At 39.7% G+C, this 18,373-nt stretch overlaps 1 protein-coding gene and 1 non-coding gene across 2 annotated transcripts; both read right to left on the reverse strand.

Moving 5' to 3' along the window:
- Nucleotides 1-3,047: 3,047 nt before the first annotated feature.
- On the reverse strand, nucleotides 3,048-3,241 carry LOC137093333 (small nucleolar RNA SNORA74). The gene has a single exon (XR_010908432.1). It is a non-coding gene; the product is annotated as a small nucleolar RNA SNORA74 (small nucleolar RNA).
- A 2,189-nt stretch (nucleotides 3,242-5,430) lies between these two features.
- On the reverse strand, nucleotides 5,431-10,924 carry LOC137092535 (E3 ubiquitin-protein ligase TRIM35-like). The gene is made up of 6 exons (XM_067456811.1): nucleotides 10,529-10,924; nucleotides 8,394-8,489; nucleotides 8,053-8,283; nucleotides 7,920-7,942; nucleotides 7,719-7,837; nucleotides 5,431-5,975 (listed from the first exon to the last, which is right to left on the reverse strand). Exons 1-6 carry the CDS (start codon nucleotides 10,922-10,924, stop codon nucleotides 5,431-5,433), a joined length of 1,410 nt encoding a protein of 469 aa, XP_067312912.1.
- Between the last annotated feature and the right edge of the window lie 7,449 nt (nucleotides 10,925-18,373).

Genomic DNA, 18,373 nt, shown 5'->3' on the forward strand with positions numbered 1-18,373 from the left:
TCTGATGTCGTCTTGTGGGAAGAACAACACAAAGATCCAGAAGTTACAAAAATATTGAAAGCAGTTGCAGAATATTGTACAAGTCTGGTGGATCAGTATGAAGTTTTGGAAGACACACTGCATCAGAAAACATACCTGTCAAATAACCAACTGCATTATCGAATCTACATTCCAACCAGTCTCCAATTCTGCCTAGTGAAGCATTATCACTTCACTCCCATGAGTGGCCATGGAGGGATCTACAAAACTTACAAACGGCTCCAAGAAGTAGCGTTTTGGCCTGGTATGTGGACTGATGTAAAACAGCATGTGAAAACCTGTGTAAAATGTCAAACAGTGAAACATGATAATCAAAAACCTGCTGGAAAAATACAGCCAACCACAACCAACCATCCAAATCAAATGTTAGGAGTTGACATTAAGGGACCATTACCCTGGAGTGTAAACCAAAATGAATACCTGCTTGTGTTTGTTGACTATTATTCCAGATAGGTAGAGGTGTTCCCCATTCGTAAAGCCACTGCACAGAATATTGCCTCCATTTTTAGAAAATAAATTCTGACACGGTGGGGCGTACCAGATTTCATCCTGTCAGACAGAGGTGTGTTCAGTTTGTCTCAGCTATATTCAGAGTTATGTGAAAACTGGAGTATTACCCCAAAACTAACCACTGCTTACCATCCACAAACCAACATGACGGAGAGAATGAATCAAACTCTACAGAACATGATGGCAGCTTATGTGGATGAAAATCACAGAAGGTGGGACCAGTTCTTGCCAGAATTCCGATTCGCCATGAATTCAGCTGTTCAAGAGACCACTGGTCTATATCCAGCAGAACTTCAGCTCGGCAGGAAACTCCAAAGTCTGATGGACAAAATACTCCATGGAGCTAACCTAACTCCAGATGCTGCCTCATATGACGTGGTTCATCATCTGCAGGCTCAAGCCAAAGAACACAGCAAGAAAGCCAAGATGAGACAACTAAGAAATTATAACCAAAATAGGAGAGAGCTGACATTCAAACGCAAGGATCGTGTATGGTTAAGTAACTTCCCACAGTCTAGCGCCCAGCGTAAGTTTAGTGCAAAACTAGCACAGAAGTGGAAAGGTCCTTACCGTATTACCAACCAGCTCGGTCCTTTGAACTACCAAACAGTTCTGGAAGACACCGAGGAGGATGTGCGTACCGCTCACGTCTGCAATTTTAAAATGTGCAATCCAACAGCTGAGGAGTTGGAGTTGCAAGAAAGGAAAAAACTCCTGGATCTATTTCAAGAAGCTTCTGATGAGGAAGATTTCTTAGGATTTTAATTTGGAGTTTTCCTTAAAACAACCAGGGGTTGTTTTCTTCCAGGGGGGAAGAGTGTAACAGAATTGCAAATAGGAATTTACTTTTACTGTCACTTTAAAACGAATAGGGTGGAGTAAATTAATTAGCGGAAATAAGTATATAAAGGTGAGGTCTATTTCACCTGAGAGCTAGGAAAAAAGGACACGTCAGTGTTGTTGTTGGTCAGCATAAGCGAGGAGTTAATTTGATTGAGAGAGAGAGAATTTGGTTACCGTGGAAGAAAACGGCGGCTTGTTCATCGCACGCTGTCAGGTACGACGCAGAGTCTGTGACTTCTGATGCGACGCACTTCAATGATCGGCTGGAAACGAGACAAGTTCAAAGGCTGTCCCTTTCATCCTGGAGCCTGATGAGGTCCCTCTAAACTCTCCATTTACGGCAAATTGTATTGCGAGAAGGTGGAAGTACAAATCTGCCGACGCAGACTTTCAGGGAGTTGTAACCAGTGTCGTCATCAATTGCACGATTTCATCTTTCATGTTTTGTTTTTTTGATAATGGAACTATTACAAACTGACATGTCACCTTTGTTTTTGTGTCTTCTTACCTGAAATCCCTATTGTTTGGAGTTTTTGAAGGAATAAATTCCTCTGTGAAAATGAAATGAAATTGTGTCTTTATGGGAAAATATATATATAAAGTATAATTGTGTTTTGGCAGTTTAGTAAAAACTGTCTGGCGCCTGAAATTTTGGGATATAAGTTATTAAATTGAGGTTATGGCGGCCACCACCGTTACAACGAGGAACCTCTCGATAGGGAACCCCAATATATTGGATTTTCATAATTTGCACATCAGTTATTTTGTCTTGTGCAAAGTAAAAAGCATCAAGTGAAAAATAAGTAAAAACGACACTTATTGTCCTTAAATGTAGTGAACTGTTTTAAACCCATCCATTGAGATCTAATTATCCGATCAGAAATGCTGACAAAACCCATTGCAGTCAAATACACAAGACTTACAAAGAGTAACAACTCAGCCTTTATTTCAAGTTCAAATCATTTACAAATACAAAGTGCACAGAAAACAAAACAAAATGTTGGACCTGTAACTAGTAAATTTGCCCTAAAGGTCCCCGGGATCGCTGTAGATCATGCGTTCACATAAATAAACACCAAGCACTGATCATTTAAATAGCCAACCTCTTTATAAAAGAGAAAAAGGGTTCAGGAACAGATCTTCACACACCTTTCCTACAACGAGAGAAAGCACTGTCAAGCACACATTATGACATTAGCGGTGAATAAAGAGAAGTGTAGTAGGCTTTTCCTGCAGAGATGGGAGGAAAAGACAGATCAGGCAACATGAAAAGGCACACGACCCGCTTTACCTCCCTAATGGGACTGCTATATTGGTGTATTGGGACAGAGTTGATCATGAAGCGGAGGTGTTGAAATTAAAGCCGCATTAGTGACGTCAGCCAAACAGAAGCACTTTAACCCTCTGGTGCGGTTCAGCATTTGCATTTTTGTAAAGTCCAACTGTCAAAGTAAGTCTATGGGACTTTTCCAAGTTTAAATTAACATTTTTAGGAAAACCGCAGACCGGATCAGTGTGAAGATCTGAGTTTGGTGTAGAGAGCTTGAAGAGTCTAGATAGTAGGAGCATTTAGAAATTTTAGTCCAAGAATAAAAAGCTTAAATAGTACAGAAGATCAAAGTCAACTTTGTCAAACCAAGCTTGTCATGTGACTGAGTGTGGGCCCTCAGACTAGGGCCGGCTCATGTGGAGAGCACAGTCCACTCTCAGAGGGCCCGGCACGGCCAGTGCTGCTCAGGAGTCACTAAAACAGCCAAACCTGAGGAGCACAGACGGCCGCTCCTTACTGTCCCAGCAGAGTAACACTAGCTCAGGCACGGGCTGGCCTGCACAGCTGACTACCGCTGGGTCCACAAACACACACAGAAGACACACACTCACCTCAAAACACACGGCACACACACTCACCTCAGAGATACAGCAGCTCTGGCTTCATCTGGGGTCAACGCCGCATTCAGACACCTAAAATAAACACCAATATACACACAGAGTGTAAAGTAATGAATATACTTTACTCATTACATATTGCTCCAAGAACACATTAATATGCAAATTAGAGACGATGTTGGATGCATTTAATGGGAAAACCCATATATGACCAATTTACCCACATAATGCATGAAGTAAAATTGTATTTTAATACATTATATTGTATCTTTCATAATATAGTTGAGAATCATCTTTGTTTTTAACCAAACTCAATATAAAAAACACAAACTTGATTGGTGAATGAGAAAAAAAAAAAGAGTCTACACGGTTTATTTATTAAACTACCGAGTGCCGGTGTCCACTTACATAGAATAACATGAATAAAATAAATCTTTAAAAATATTTCCATTAGTTTCTAATGCTTTAAACAATGTAATGACGTGAAAAATATACTTAAGTCAAAAGACTTGGAGATTAAACCTTTTTCCCGCTTTAAAGTACTGAGGAAAAACCACGTGCTACGGAATCCCGCGCGCTCCCGCTAGCAGCACACGCATTTTGAAGCGTCATCGACTAAACTGTCCCTCGTCACTTATGTAACCCTACATATTGTACTCAATTCGTTGTTTTAGTCAGATTTACCTTCTTGTAGCAATCTGCCTTCCTCATCTTCATGAGTTCTGTCTCTCTTCCACCTCGACATCGCAGAATGAGGGAACGCACTGAAGAACGCGTCGCCATTTATAGCGCTGCTCCACACCACCACCGAAGAAGAGCGAGCGTGACGTTACGCGGTGACGTCTGATTCGCGAACGAATCGCTCGCTTTAATGAACCGATTCATTCGAATCGATTCGCAAATTCCAAGCTTTTTTAAAAATATATATTTTCGGACACAGATCCGTTTCTAAGCACTCATAGTCTCTGCATCAACACTAGTAATCGTTCAATTACATTTGAACATTTGCAGAATTAATTAACAGTCGACGGTAACTATTTGATGTCTTGCCTGCAGCATACATGGGGGCTATTTGATTTACTAAATCCACCTATATTGTGGGAAATTCCTGCATGTAAAGTGCTGATTGCCACAAAGTTAACTATTAACCTAATGAAATGTCAAACACTGACTCTAGATCAGTAGTATTCACCCTGTCCAGCTGTATTGTTTGGTTAAATGATTGTGTATTAATGATGTTCAGTCTCACGGTATAAACCCATCGCTGCTATTAAAGATTTTTCTTTAAATCAATAGCTAAACAAAATAAACAGAAAACCGTACCTGAGTTCTCTTTCATGCCGTATGCCTAACGCTTATTTAGATCTGCTTCTCTTTCTCCCAAACTTTAAAATTAGACACTTAAATTATTTTATACATTTCTCACGTCTGTGCTTCAAGTATTGTGAGACGGCAGAACATCCTTGTTTTCTTTATTTAACAAAAAGACAAACTTTTTGTCGTATTTTAGGCTGCAAAAAAATAAATAAAAAATAATAATAATAATATTAATAATAATAATAATTGTATTACACACGGTTGAAACCAATTAATGGTAAGCTTCCGTATTATACAATGAATAACCATAATCTAAACTTACATTTTACCGTAAATGTTATGGGGATTTTTTTACAGTGAACTCTTAGGTCGGCCTCTTGTATTGAGCCGTTGATTCAGGGAACAGTGATTATTTAACACACACTCCACTCCAAACGCCGTCTTCATTTCAAAAATACATTTAGTTTATTAAACACAGCCAAGCATTTCTAAATTCAGTTCATATTTCAAGAAATTAAAATCCAAGCCAAAATAACAAAGTGCTCAAAAAACTGTACTCACCCTGCCCCAGATTATTTTTATGCTTTTTTTTTTTTAATTTATGAAAGTTGTAGTTTTCTGACCCATGCTTGAGACGGTCACACCACAGGACAATTCTGAGATTGGGCTCAAAAATGTAAAGAATCAAAAAGACAAAGCAGTTTTTATAACAACAGGTCCATAAGACAAATAAATGTTTAACCATTTACTGCATTTTAAATTATGACAATACTAATTATATTCATTTGTATCACATCACATCAATAACCCATTAATCTGGAAGCAGAATCAGATTTAACTGTGATTTTCTGCTGTAATAATCAGTTTAACTGGTAAGATCCTCAGAGGGGAAGTTGTGCAGCGATTATATAAGAATGGAAAGACAGTCTCAGTGAAGGACGTCCTGAATGTGAGTAAATGTGTGTTAGTTACAGGATCAGAGAATGACACTGTTCCTCTGTCATAGTCCAGCTGAACTCTCACACGCTGAAGCTTCACTTTAACAGGAAAGACAGTGCCGGGTTTATCTGGGGATTTAGAGCAGTATTTGCTGTTCACGTACCCCACAAACCAGACATTAGACTTGAAGAAACCCAGTCCCTTCCTCTGGTTTGATGCTGTGGTTATTCCAAGAGTCCAGCCTGTACTGTCACCGACCTCCACATCCCAGCAGTGTGTTCCTGAGTTAAAGCCCTCAGATCCCAGGACACATGGATACCAGTCAAACCTCTCTGGATTATCAGGAAGTGTTTTATCTTCATTACTGAGCGACACACTGGTCAGATCAGACGAGAGTGTGAGACGAGGATGTGCTGTGTTTGGATCAAGAGTCAACGGAGCTGCAAAGAGAAGAACATCAGATTACAGGATGAAATATGATCAGAAATATAAATATAAAACACATATAAAGACTTTCTATAAATCCTGCTATCATGACAAATATTATTATTATTAATATAAAAGTTTTTGTTATTACCTTAAATATATATTAAATTATTATGGGATCTCCTTCAGTGCTTTCAGAATCTTTTCTTATTTAAATTATTTTGTTTCTATATTTTTCAGATATATTTCTATAGACAGCATATTTATTAATCAAAAATGTATTATTTTATTCATCAAAATAAACAGAAACATGTTCAAACTTTGCTAAAGTGATTGTTTTGAACAGGTATTAAATAAAATATTATTTTAGCTAAAGTATTTGTATTAATACTGTGCCTTTTGCCCCATGTGTGGCCCTCGTCACCTCATACATTTTAAATATTTTTAATAAAATAAACCACTTTTATGATTTATTTTCACACAAAATCTGTTGCTCCATAAATGTTCAATACAAATCTTTGTATTTTTGAAAAATATAATTTTCAATACAGTGCAAAACAGTAGCTTAAGTTTTGCTTCACGGTGAAGATTTATTAGAACCGTAAATGACAGGACAGTATCAATCTCTTTTTTTTAAAGTATTAGTATTCATAAATATCCAAACATTGAAATGAAGAAAAGATTTTTAGTTTTTTTGACAAATTTCTTATGTCATTTCACTTGTCTAGTAAATGTTTCTTGAATTAAGAATATTTCGATATTTGAACTGGAAAAAAATTCAGTGATAATGTTTGCTTATTCACACACTATGGTACAATAGCAGTAAGAGCTACAGTAAGAGCTAATCTCTTCACAACTGGGTTCTCGCTCGCTTTCTGACACTAAGTGAAATTTGTTACATTTATTTCTCAACACAAATACCCCCTTTTTACTTACTAAGCTTTCAAATCAAGTCACTCAGTTTCATTAATGTATTGCTGAATCATCAGGTCATCATTATTATCGCATGTTTCATTGAGCAGGGCTCTTCCTATTAGTTCTTCTGAATGACAATCCTACCTGCCCATTCTGGTGTGTTGGGCTCATGACTGGAGCTTGGTAACGTTACTGGGCCTTGCTCTTCACTATTACCAGCAAAACGGACTAGAGGCGGCTGCTGCTGAAGAGCTAAGAAAAAGTTTGATACATGAACGTGGTTTGCAGACAGCATTGTTTTGCGGGGTTGCATCTTGCACTGCTCCTAACTACCTTAACGGGATAATTACTTACCGGCCTCGTCGTCATCATTTGTTTTTTTGAGTAACAATGTGAACAGCTTAGAACATTTGGCCGCGTCAGTTTCCAGAGCCTTCTTATTTATTTTTTAATTCTGGCCTTTTCACCGCCGTCTTTGCGCTTCCTATTATTTATTAGAAATATGATCAGAAATGTAAATATAAAACACATATAAAGACTTTCTATAAATCCTGCTATCATGACAATGGTCTGTCAGTTTCTGTCAGAATGGATTGAGGCTTCAGGTTTAATATCATATTCAATAAACACTATTGTATCCTAATACATAAGCAGAGACCTTGAGGAACAGACTTCTGTAGTCATTATGAGTTCACTGTATGATCTGATGATCTTCTGAAATACAGTTCAGATTCACTCAGAAACTCGAGTGATTATTAAATATATTTCTATCAGATGTTAATGTTGTGTGTGTTTCTATCTGAAGGATGTTTTGCGCTGGTGTCAGATCTGCTGAGACTCACTGTGTTGGACAGTTTCCAGCATCTTCTTCCAGACTCTGGACCGCAGGTTACCCAGATAACGGGACACATCAATCAAAGCTCCAGAACTCATCCGTGGATCCGGCTGTGAGATCTGGACTCTGGAGGAACATTCAGGAGTCAGAACTGCAGTGAATTTGAGTTCAGATCCACTGAGAGAAGAGATACGAGCAGCTCACTCACCTTTCCATTGAGGCGTTAAAGTTCTGGAAAATATAGAGTTTGAAAACATGTTAATATCTTATCAAACACTCTCATTGTCAGTGAGTCTCAAGTTGTTTTATGCTCAAAGAATGAAGCCAGATTGATTGGTCACCTTTAGAAACGAGACGTCATTGGCTTTCATCATCTCCTCCATGTCTCTGATTGTGTGTGAAAGAGCTGAGATGTGTGTGTTCATCTCCTCCAGCTTCTCCTTCATCCTCTGCTTCTTCTGCTCCTCTTCCTCCCTCAGTGCAGTGATTGTAGCTTCTTCTTCGTCTCTGAGAAACTGATGAAGCTTCTCAAACTCTTCTTTAATCTGACGCTCTGTGTGCTCAGCTTGAGACTGAAATCACATCACATTCACTTCAGTCAGCTCTGTGTGAACACACACTCCTCTAATGTCAATAATAAACTGTGTGTGTGTTGAGTGTTTAACACTTTACACATCCTCACCTCGATGTGTTGGATTGTTTCATCACACTCTCCTTTCATTTCTTCTCCATGTTTGAGCTTGTTTTGTAAGGACGTCAGCGCTGTATTAAATTCCTCCTACAGGTTAAGATTAAAATCTGTGAAACTGATGAAGCTTTAAGAGGTTTAAACATTGTGTGTCTGGATGTTTTTATTGTTATATTAATATTTTAATGATGAATGTCTCAGAAGCATTTGAGCCTGACAATGGCAGGTCATATATCTTTAAAGGTCCTGTTCTTTGCGATCCCATCGTTCAAGCTTTAGTTAGTGTGTAATGTTGCTGTTAGAGCACTGATGAATGGACCTGATGGCGGGACCTTTCCGGGCAAAGTGCGCTAAGCTGCTGTCCAATCACAACACGGGAAGCGCTGGCCCAATCAGAACTCGTTACGTGTTTCTGAAGGAGGGACTTCATAGAACAAGGAAATCATCTGGCCGTTTATAGGACAGAGGAAACAGCGCTGTACAGATAAGTCAATTGTGTGAACAATACTGTGCTTTTTTACACGTGAAACATGAACTCATGTTATATTGCACACTGTAAACATAAAAAAAAACGGGTCCTTTAAAATTATTTAATTGTAAATGATAAACATCAAGAAATCACCAAACAAATGTGTTTTTTTGCAATGGCCAATTCTTAATTATTATCTCCATGCAATTGTAAATGTGTGGTTGTACAAATGCAAATACAGGAACTGAAAGTACACTATATTGCCAAAAGTTTAGGGACGCCTGCCTTTACATGCACATGAACTTTAATGACATCCCATTGTTAAGCCTTAGGGTTTAATATGGAGTTGGCCCACCCTTTGCAGCTCTAACAGCTTCAGCTCTTCTGGGAAGGCTTTCCTCAAGGTTTAGGAGTGTGTTTATGGGGATTTTTGCCCATTCTTCTAGAAGCTCATTTGTGGGGTCAGGCACTGATGTTTGACGAGAAGGCCTGGCTCTCAGTCTCCGCTCTAATTCATCCCGAAGCTGTTCTATCGGGTTGAGCTCAGGACTCTGTGCAGGCCAGTCAAGTTCCTCCACACCAAACTCCTCATCCATGTCTTTATGGACCGACGCTTTGTGCACTGGAGCGCAGTCATGTTGGGACAGGAAGGGGCCGTCCCCAAACTCTTCCCACAAAGTTGGGAACATAAAATTGTCCAAAATGTCTTGATATGCTGAAGCATTGAGAGTTACTTTCACTGAAACTAAGGGGCCAAGCCCAACTCCTGGGGAAAAAAAACCCACACCATAATCCCCCCATCACCAAACTTTACACTTGGCACAATGCAGTCAGGCTGGTCCTGTTCTCCTGGGGACCGCCAAACCCAGACTCGTCCATGGGATTGTCAGACTGAAGCGTGATTGGTCGCTCAGAGAACACGTCTCACTGCTCTAGAGTCCAGTGGCGGCTGCTTTACTCCACTGCATCCCACATTTTGCATTGCTCTTGGTGATGTACGGCTTGGATGAGCTGCTCGGCCATGGAAACCCATTCCATGAAGCTCTCTACGCTGTTCTTGAGCTCATCTGAAGGCCCTGGAGCTGTTGACTCTGCAGAAAGTTGGTGACTTCTGCACACTGTGACCCTCAGCATGCGCTGACCCCGCTCTGGGATTTTACGTGTCCTAACACTTTGTGGCTGAGTTGCTGTTGTTCTCAATCGCTTCCACTTTGTTATAATCCCACTAACAGTTGAGCGTGGAATATTTAGTAGTGAGGAAATGTCAGGAATGGACTTATTGCACAGGTGTCAACCTATCACGGCCCCACGCTTGAGTTCACTGAGCTCCTGAGAGCGACCCATTCTTACACTAATGTGTGTAGAAGCGTCTGCAGGCCTAGAGCTTGATTTCATAACCCATGACATATCTATTTTTTCCAAAAATGTTTTGTACCAATGCTGTTACATTAGTCTGAGTAAAAGTAAATAGGTTACTATTCAATTTACATTCAATTTGAACATCAGAGCCTTCAAAGCTTAGTGGATAATTTTATATCACTAGTAAGTCGTGGAGATTTAGTCTGAGCAAAAGTAAATAGGCTACTATTCTATTGTATACACAAATAGTACTGTGTGTTTATCACTGTATTTAGCATGAAATGAGAGATATTTGTCTTACCTTGTGAGATGAAACCACTTCACTGATGGGTCTGAATGTGTGTTTGGTGTGTTTCTCTGAGTCTCTGCACACTAAACACACAGGCTGTTTGTCCTCCAGACAGAAGAGTTTGAGTTTCTCACTGTGTAAACTGCAGATCTCCTCAGACTCTGATGAACGCCTCTCATTTCTCTCCTTTATCAACGATTCACACAAGTTTTTTAACTCTAGATTAACTGGCGGTTCAGGTTTTGAGGATCTTCTCCTGCAGACGGGACACTCCTGAGTTTCCTTAGTTTTCCAGAACTGTTGTAGACACTCTTTACAAATACTGTGACTACAGGACAGAAAAACAGGAACCTTGAAGATTTCAAGGCAAATAGGACAAGTAGGATCTTCAGCAGATTTTGAATCCATTTCCTCGTCTTGTAAAAGATCCAGTAAAAAGATCTACAATTATCTTTCACTTTCTAAAATTTGGTTTGAAAAGTAAATAACGATTACAATAAAAATCTAATTTAGAAATACACAAAAATCCTAATGCAAATCGTCGTCCTCTGTTCTTCACAACACCGACTCGTTTTAGCTTTCAGTAAAAATGAAAGGTAGAAATAAAAAGATTAGTCACTTCCTGATAATGGTTTTATTAGAGGGTGGAATCTCTGGTGAACTTTTGGACCTTCTGGGGCCGGTTACATAAACCACTAAAACTAAACTAAGTTAGTCATCTTTTCTTTCTTTAATACTGTTCATAACACTAAGTCATTTATATAAAAATGTACACTGGCATAATTTAATACCAAAAATAAAACAAAATTGATACTCTTATAGTATGAGACATTAGCAGTTCATCAAAGGACTGTCTCATCCTCCAGCTGTAGAGCTCATGATCTCCACTAGGGGGCTCTCCTCCAGACTCTTGTGCTGTCTTATCATGGACTACATTACCCATAACCCACTGCCTGGACTAATTATGCTTGATTATATTCAGCTGTGTCATTCCCTTCTTAACTCTGCCTATGATTTCAACATTTCTATTTCACATTTAAAACGCATATTGAGAAAATTATTGATAAATGTAGGAAAGTACTAGCCTAGAAATCTAGACGCACCCTAGCGGCAGCAAATTTAATTTTCCGGCATGTGTCGTCTAGCAACTCTCAATACCTATCTGAGCTGTATTCCTCAGAATCTGGACGGCCCAATCACATCGTGTATAGAGTCGGTGGGCGGGGCCATAATGACGACGGCTGAGTTGCTTTTGCGTGCTTCTAGTAAACACAGAAACTGGCGAACGGCGGCGGTCTGTCGAATCAGCTCTGACCGCGACTCTGGAAGACTTGGAGTTAAGCTTTTCTCTGAGAAAAGAACAAAGAACGGCACTGAAGTCATTCTTAAAAAGGGAAGATGTGTTCGGAGTTTAGCCAACCGGATACGGCGAATGTTTAATCTGTCAGCGAGCTCTGCTTCACCTTCATTGCTCTGGTTGGTTGTAGCGCTATCCTATCACGTGCAGAGGGAGTTTGAAAGACAACCGTTTATCCGCCCCTCGGATTGAGCTGTCAATGGTGACAAACTCCCTCTGCACGCGATAGGATAGCGCTACACCAACCAGAGCAACGAAGGTGAAGCAGAGCTCGCTGACTGATAAACATTCGCCGTATCCGGTCGGTATCATGTATAGAGTCGGCTCTTTGTTCTTTTCTCAGAGAAAAGCTTAACTCCAAGTCTTCCAGAGTCGCGGTCAAAGCTGATTCGACAGACCGCCGCCGTTCGCCGGTTTCTGTGTTTACTAGAAGCACTCAAACGCAACTCGGCCGTCGTCATTATGGCCCCGCCCACTGACTCTATACACGATGTGATTGGGCCGTCCAGATTTTGAGGAACACAGCTCAGAATGGTATTGAGAGTTCCTAGACGACACTTGCGGGCAAATTAAATTTACTGCCGCTAGGGTGCGTCTAGATTTCTAGGCTAGCAGTAGTTAAGCCTCTTCTGAAAAAGAGAAACCTGGATATCTCAAAAGTTGTTTTCAATCAACTGAACAAATTCTTAAGCTCAAACGGATACTTTTTTAAAAAATTCAATCTGGTTTCTGACCGCATCACAGTATAGAGACAGCGCTCATAAAGATTATAAATGATATTCGCTTAAATACTGATACAGGCAAAACATCAATTCTGGTACAACTGGACCTCAGTGCTGCATTCGACACTGTTGACCACAACATACTTCAAGACAGGCTGGAAAACTGGGTTGGGCTTTCTGGGATGGTCCTCAAATGGTTCAGGTCATACTTTAGAAGGGAGTAGGGATGTGCGGTATACCGGTACTGGAAAAATACCGGTATATATTTTATTTAAAACGGTACGATATCATGATTTTGCACATTTCGGTATATGCTGCTGTTCACCGCTAGATGGCAGCGCTCTACCCAAACTGACCCGAAACAACCGGCAAATGTGATGACAACAGACGAACAACATGGATAAAGCATTCGAATCTCACTCAAGATGCCCAAAACGAATTAATAAAGAGAGTAGAAGTGAAATTTGTAATGACTTTGCTTATAAAACTGATGAAGAGCCATCAAACCTAGCCAAGCATCTGTCACTATCCTGACTTTAAGACTTCTAAAGAGATCGACAGGTCAGTGATCATTCAAACCATCTCATTTAGACATCTATTTTCTTTTAACACTGATCAACACACACACACACACACACACACACACACACACACACACACACACACAGCCTAACATAAGATCGAATATCACAATCTCCAGCTTTCGTTTCAACCAATGACATTTAGATCTCATTATATTTGCATGCGTACTATTGCACAGACACAACCGACTGTGTTTATGTGAATACTCACTAAAGACGGACATTTGTACATAATTCTGTGTATTTGACTGTTTAAGGAAACTTAATGTATATTGTGCAAGCTTTAAGTTACAGGCGTGTGTGTGTGTGTGTGTGTGTGTGTGTGTGTCGTTGTTATGAGCTCATAACTCCTGGAACTGTTATTGCAAAATGCTATAAAATCGCTTAAATGATTTCCGTTCTCCGAGACGAGTGTGAAATGTTGAATCGGATTATGCAGATTGCTTTAGTGTAGTGCGACGTCTTTTGAAACCAAAAGCAATTTGCTCATTTTGAGAGATATTTTCCTGAAATTATTTCTCGCAAGAAAGTTTTCAAATGACTGATTTGATGTGATAAGCATTGCTGATTAATTTACTAATAAACATTTGTGGTAATTTCCCACTTTATAAACTCAAAACATGCTTAATTGTTCTCATTCGCGTGCAATACCCGCGCTAATATCACACCGTGTGGTATCAATTTAATATCGGTACTTCGGTATTAGATTGTGGTACAGTACCGAAGCCAAAATTGTGGTATCGAGCCATCCCTAGAAGGGAGAGGTTATTATGTGAGTATAGGAGACCATAAGTCTGAGTGGACATCCATGACATGCGGAGTCCCACAAGGGTCAATTCTAGCCCCACTCCTGTTTAACCTGTATATGCTGCCAGTGAGCCAAATAATGAAAAATAACAATATTGCTTACCACAGCTATGCTGACGACACCCAGCTCTACTTAGCACTGTCACCTAATGACTACAGCCCCATTGACTCCCTGTGCAAATGCATTGATGAAGTTAACAACTGGATGTGCCAAAACTATCTTCAGTTAAACAAAGACAAAACTGAAATCACTACATTTGGAAACAAAGATGAAATTCTCAAGGTGAACGCATATCTTGAGGATAAAGGCCTGATAACAAAAAAAAAAAAATCACAAACACAAAGCTGTTCATAACGTTATCATTTGCATTTCGCACAGTAACGTTATAAAATCCCATTGATTTGTTCAATGTTAGTTCTAACTTACTCATAGTATTGTAGCTGCCATTGCACCTTCGTCTTTGCTCTGAAAAGAGTTAAAAGCATGGCAACAATGTGTTAGTGTGAGTTACAAATGAGAAAACGTCATGAGGAACAAATAACAGTTTAAAATGTTATCTAACGTTAGCAAAACAGGATCTCAAATACTCCGAGTCACTTTGTTCACCCCGGAGCTTCAGCTGCTTTAGTCAAATCAACTAGCATCACATATGATAGAGAAAACTCGAATTAAATTAACAATACATTTAAAACGGTTGTAATATAAGGAATGCGTGAGTTTGCGTTACCTTTTGCTTTAACGTAGTTAACGTTACTGTGGCGTGAGAAGTGGAAAGATGGCCAGCGGTCTCAAAAGCCAGCGTTTATCTGTCCGACTGTGAGAAAGCATAAACATATATTTTTTAATTCCCCGGTGACAAACTGTGGTGTAAAACAGCATATTTAACTCCAAATGTTTACATTACCGTTGATAACACTGATGCAATAGCGCGCTTGCTCCTAATGTTAGATTGTTTGCTGGCTAACTTTACACACAACATTACTGAGCTGGTTAATCTTCGGATAAACATAAAAGAGGTACGAGAATAACACGGAACACGTTCAAACATGCCAGAAATATGAATAAATAAGTTTGAAACGCTTACCTGTTGTTTTTCTTGATTGTAGCGCGAGCCGTCCGGCTGAGACTGGACTGAAGGAGGGGAAATGGCGCGGTTTTGTTGCCTCGGAAACTCACTGCGATGATACTTTGACATGAGTAAATGTAATGACTTTAAAAGAGATTAGTGTAAGACTGTAGGCTTAATATGAAGTAGATTAATGTATATACTATTGTTTATTTATTTATTTTATCAGCTTTTAGTTATTTAATTAGCCATAGATGTAATATACTAGATTAAATAAATATCTGTAACTTAGATTGAGGTTTGCTTACAATAATAAGTTTTTGAGTCAACATCACACATATTTGTTAAGTTGAATTAACTTTTTTGGTAACATTAATTAAAATGAACTTTCATTTAGTGAATTTCACTGTTAGGTTTTACAGTGTCTTTCATCACCAGTAGGCTGGACTATTGTAATGGCCTTCTCACCGGCCTTCCCCAAAAAGACCATTAGACAGCTGCAGCTCTTACAGAACGCTGCTGCCAGGATTCTGAGCAGAAGCAGAAAATATGACCATATCACACCAGTCCTCAGGTCTTTACACTGGCTTCCAGTTACATCTAGGATTGATTTTAAAGTACTATTACTTGTTTATAAGTCACTCAATGACCTAGGACCTCAATACATCGCAGACATGCTGATTAAATACAAACCCAACAGATCACTCAGATCAGCAGGATCAAGTCAGTTAGAAATACCAAGAGTTCACTCAAAGCTAGGAGAGTCTGCCTTTAGCTATTATGCCAGCCGCAGCTGAACCAGCTTCCCGAACAGATCAGATGTGCTCCATCAGTCGCCACATTCAAATCCAGACTCGAAACACATCTGTTCAGCTGTGCATTTACTGTATGAGCTCTGAGCCACTGTACGTCCGACTGATTGCACCTTATCTTATCTATGCATCATCTTTTTATGCTTTTATAACTGCATTAGTTAACCTTTGTTCTTAACTTTGGTTATTGTTATTTTAGCTGTATTTCATCATTGTATTCTTTTTAATTCTCTTTACAACTCTATTTATATTTCTTATGCATCTCAATTATTATTTTTGGTTAGGGCTGTCTGATTGGAAGAGATTGGGAAAGGAGAGCAGTGTGCTTCGCTTCATTCTGCTTGTGGTAGCAGACAGTGAAGCGGACTCAAGAAAGGGGAGGCCCTGCGGGGCAAAGGTCACGACCCCTACAGAAGCCCATCTTGGACCGACTTGTAAGGTCAAGAAAACATTGCAAACCTGCTCCATCTCAGATAGGGGTATCCGAATTAGAATCAGGCAGATAGGGATCTATTTCTCACCAATTTAATTCTTACAAATGATATTCTGATATTCAAATGATATAATTAATTTCTATGTAAAGCACTTTGATTTGCCATTGTGTATGAAATATGCTATACAAATAAAATTGCCTTGCCTTACCTATGACCTTAAAAGTGATCAACATCCAAAAAAACTGAAAGAAACATGAACCAGAAAACCTGACAGCTAACCAAGCAGAACTTTAGAGAATATCTGAGGATCTTCAAGCCTCAGCCTTTGGTTTGGAGCAGATCATGAGGGAGAGCGGTCAGATCTATGAATCCTGTTCATCTGTGGAGAAGAACAAGAAAGGCCTGCAGGTTCACTTCTCTCCCGAGTCTTGCAGCTGAGATGATGAGCTCTGGATTTCCACTGGAGCTGATGGATGGAGATGCTGCTCATGTTCCTGTGATCTGGATCTCTGCTGTTCTAGATCAACTCATCCAGAAACTGGGAGACCAGAGAGTGTTTGTGCTGTCAGTTTTAGGGATTCAGAGCTCTGGGAAATCCAAATCAATGCCATGCCTGGACTCCAGTTTGCCGTCAGTGTCGAAAGGTGCAGCAGAGGAGCTTTCATGAAGCTAGTCAGACGAGATGAACACTAGAGATAAAGTTTGACTAGATTCTGGTTGTCTTCATGCTCTAGATCTGGCTGGAAGATCAACAAGAGATCATGACAATGAATTGGCCATATTTGTTGTCGGTCTTGGAAATATGACCCTGATCGACATCTTTGGAGAAAACCCATCTGAGATGCAGGTGTAACCAATAGCGCTAGTATGCGCCGTAGCTACTCTTTTCTCTATCCGTGTCAGGATACACAGTAATGGACCAGAATACTAGGTTCGCTACAGAGGGCAAGAAATACGGTAAATCACATCAATACAGAAACCAGACAGACCAGGAAAATGACTTTAGCCAAATGATTTTCTTTACTTGCAGGAAATTGAATAAATGTAGATGACAGGAAAAAAAACAGTAAAACAAGACGATTCTAACCACCAAATAAATGGTGTCTTTCCCTTTAAGAAATGTATGTTTGAGCTCCTTTGTGGTTATTTTATCTAATTATGTTTTTGTTGACTTTGTTATTGAAATGGTCTTTTTAATAGTAATAATATTAATATTGATTTATTTAAATTATCGGGGCTTAGTTTATTTAAATTCTATGTAAGTTTGATGTCTCTTACTAACTTCTATTTTGGAGCTTTGTTTCCTATTACTAGGGCCCTATAATTTCCACGATCACGGAATCGCGGAATTGGCATATTAACGCGGAATTGGCATATTAACGAGGAATCTGCATTTAAACGCGGAATCTGGTGTTAACGCAGATTTCCCCGGAATTTTACATATTTGTAATGAAATTCTGTGTCGTGTGGGTGGCGAACGTATCTGAGGAAAGCAAATCTTCGCGACACAACCCCTCCCGTCATGTCAGCTCGCCCCTCAAAACAATGAAAGTATGGCGAAGTTGGTCTCCACGGCTCTGCTTTCAGCAGGGAAAAAGTTAAGAAACTCGACGCTGACGGCGGTTTCACACTGCACGTGCAGGCGGCGCAGAACAGAAGTTTTGCGTATGGAGAGCGGGAGCCGCGCGCTCGTTGTGCTCAGGCAGCATTGGTCGTGTGCGCAGCTGAACCGCGGCTCGTGTATTGCACAGACAGACAAATATTGTCCATTCTGTCAGATTTTCCGGTGTTCTGCTCGACCCCTGTCATCTCGTGCTTTGATTTATAATGGGCACATTAGGCAGCAATGCATATCTGCTGCAAATGCGACCGTTTTCCCCTCTGTTATAATTTAAAGGGGCCTTTAAAGTTGGGGAACTTCTGGCAGTGTATTTTTATTTTTCACAGCTCTGGATATCATAATTGTGATTGTTAAACACAGAACATTTCACTACATGATTTCATGGTGAAATGTTATTTTTTCATGTTAGTTTTCAGATTTAAATGTGTTATTAATAGTAGCCTACTGTCTGTAAAA

The sequence above is a fragment of the Pseudorasbora parva genome, chromosome 11 (genome assembly GCF_024679245.1).
Source record: "Pseudorasbora parva isolate DD20220531a chromosome 11, ASM2467924v1, whole genome shotgun sequence".
NCBI classification, from domain to species: Eukaryota; Metazoa; Chordata; class Actinopteri; order Cypriniformes; family Gobionidae; genus Pseudorasbora; species Pseudorasbora parva.

What these genes read in the sequence shown, in the direction of transcription:
- LOC137092535 (XM_067456811.1), bottom strand. Translation starts at nt 10,924, where the DNA reads ATGGATTCAAAATCTGCTGAAGATCCTACTTGTCCTATTTGCCTTGAA. An exon ending in ATGACGTCTCGTTTCTAAAG is followed by an intron (nt 7,943 to 8,052) that starts GTGACCAATCAA and finishes TATATTTTCCAG; the next exon opens with AACTTTAACGCCTCAATGGA. An exon ending in TTTAACGCCTCAATGGAAAG is followed by an intron (nt 7,838 to 7,919) that starts GTGAGTGAGCTG and finishes ATGTTCCTCCAG; the next exon opens with AGTCCAGATCTCACAGCCGG.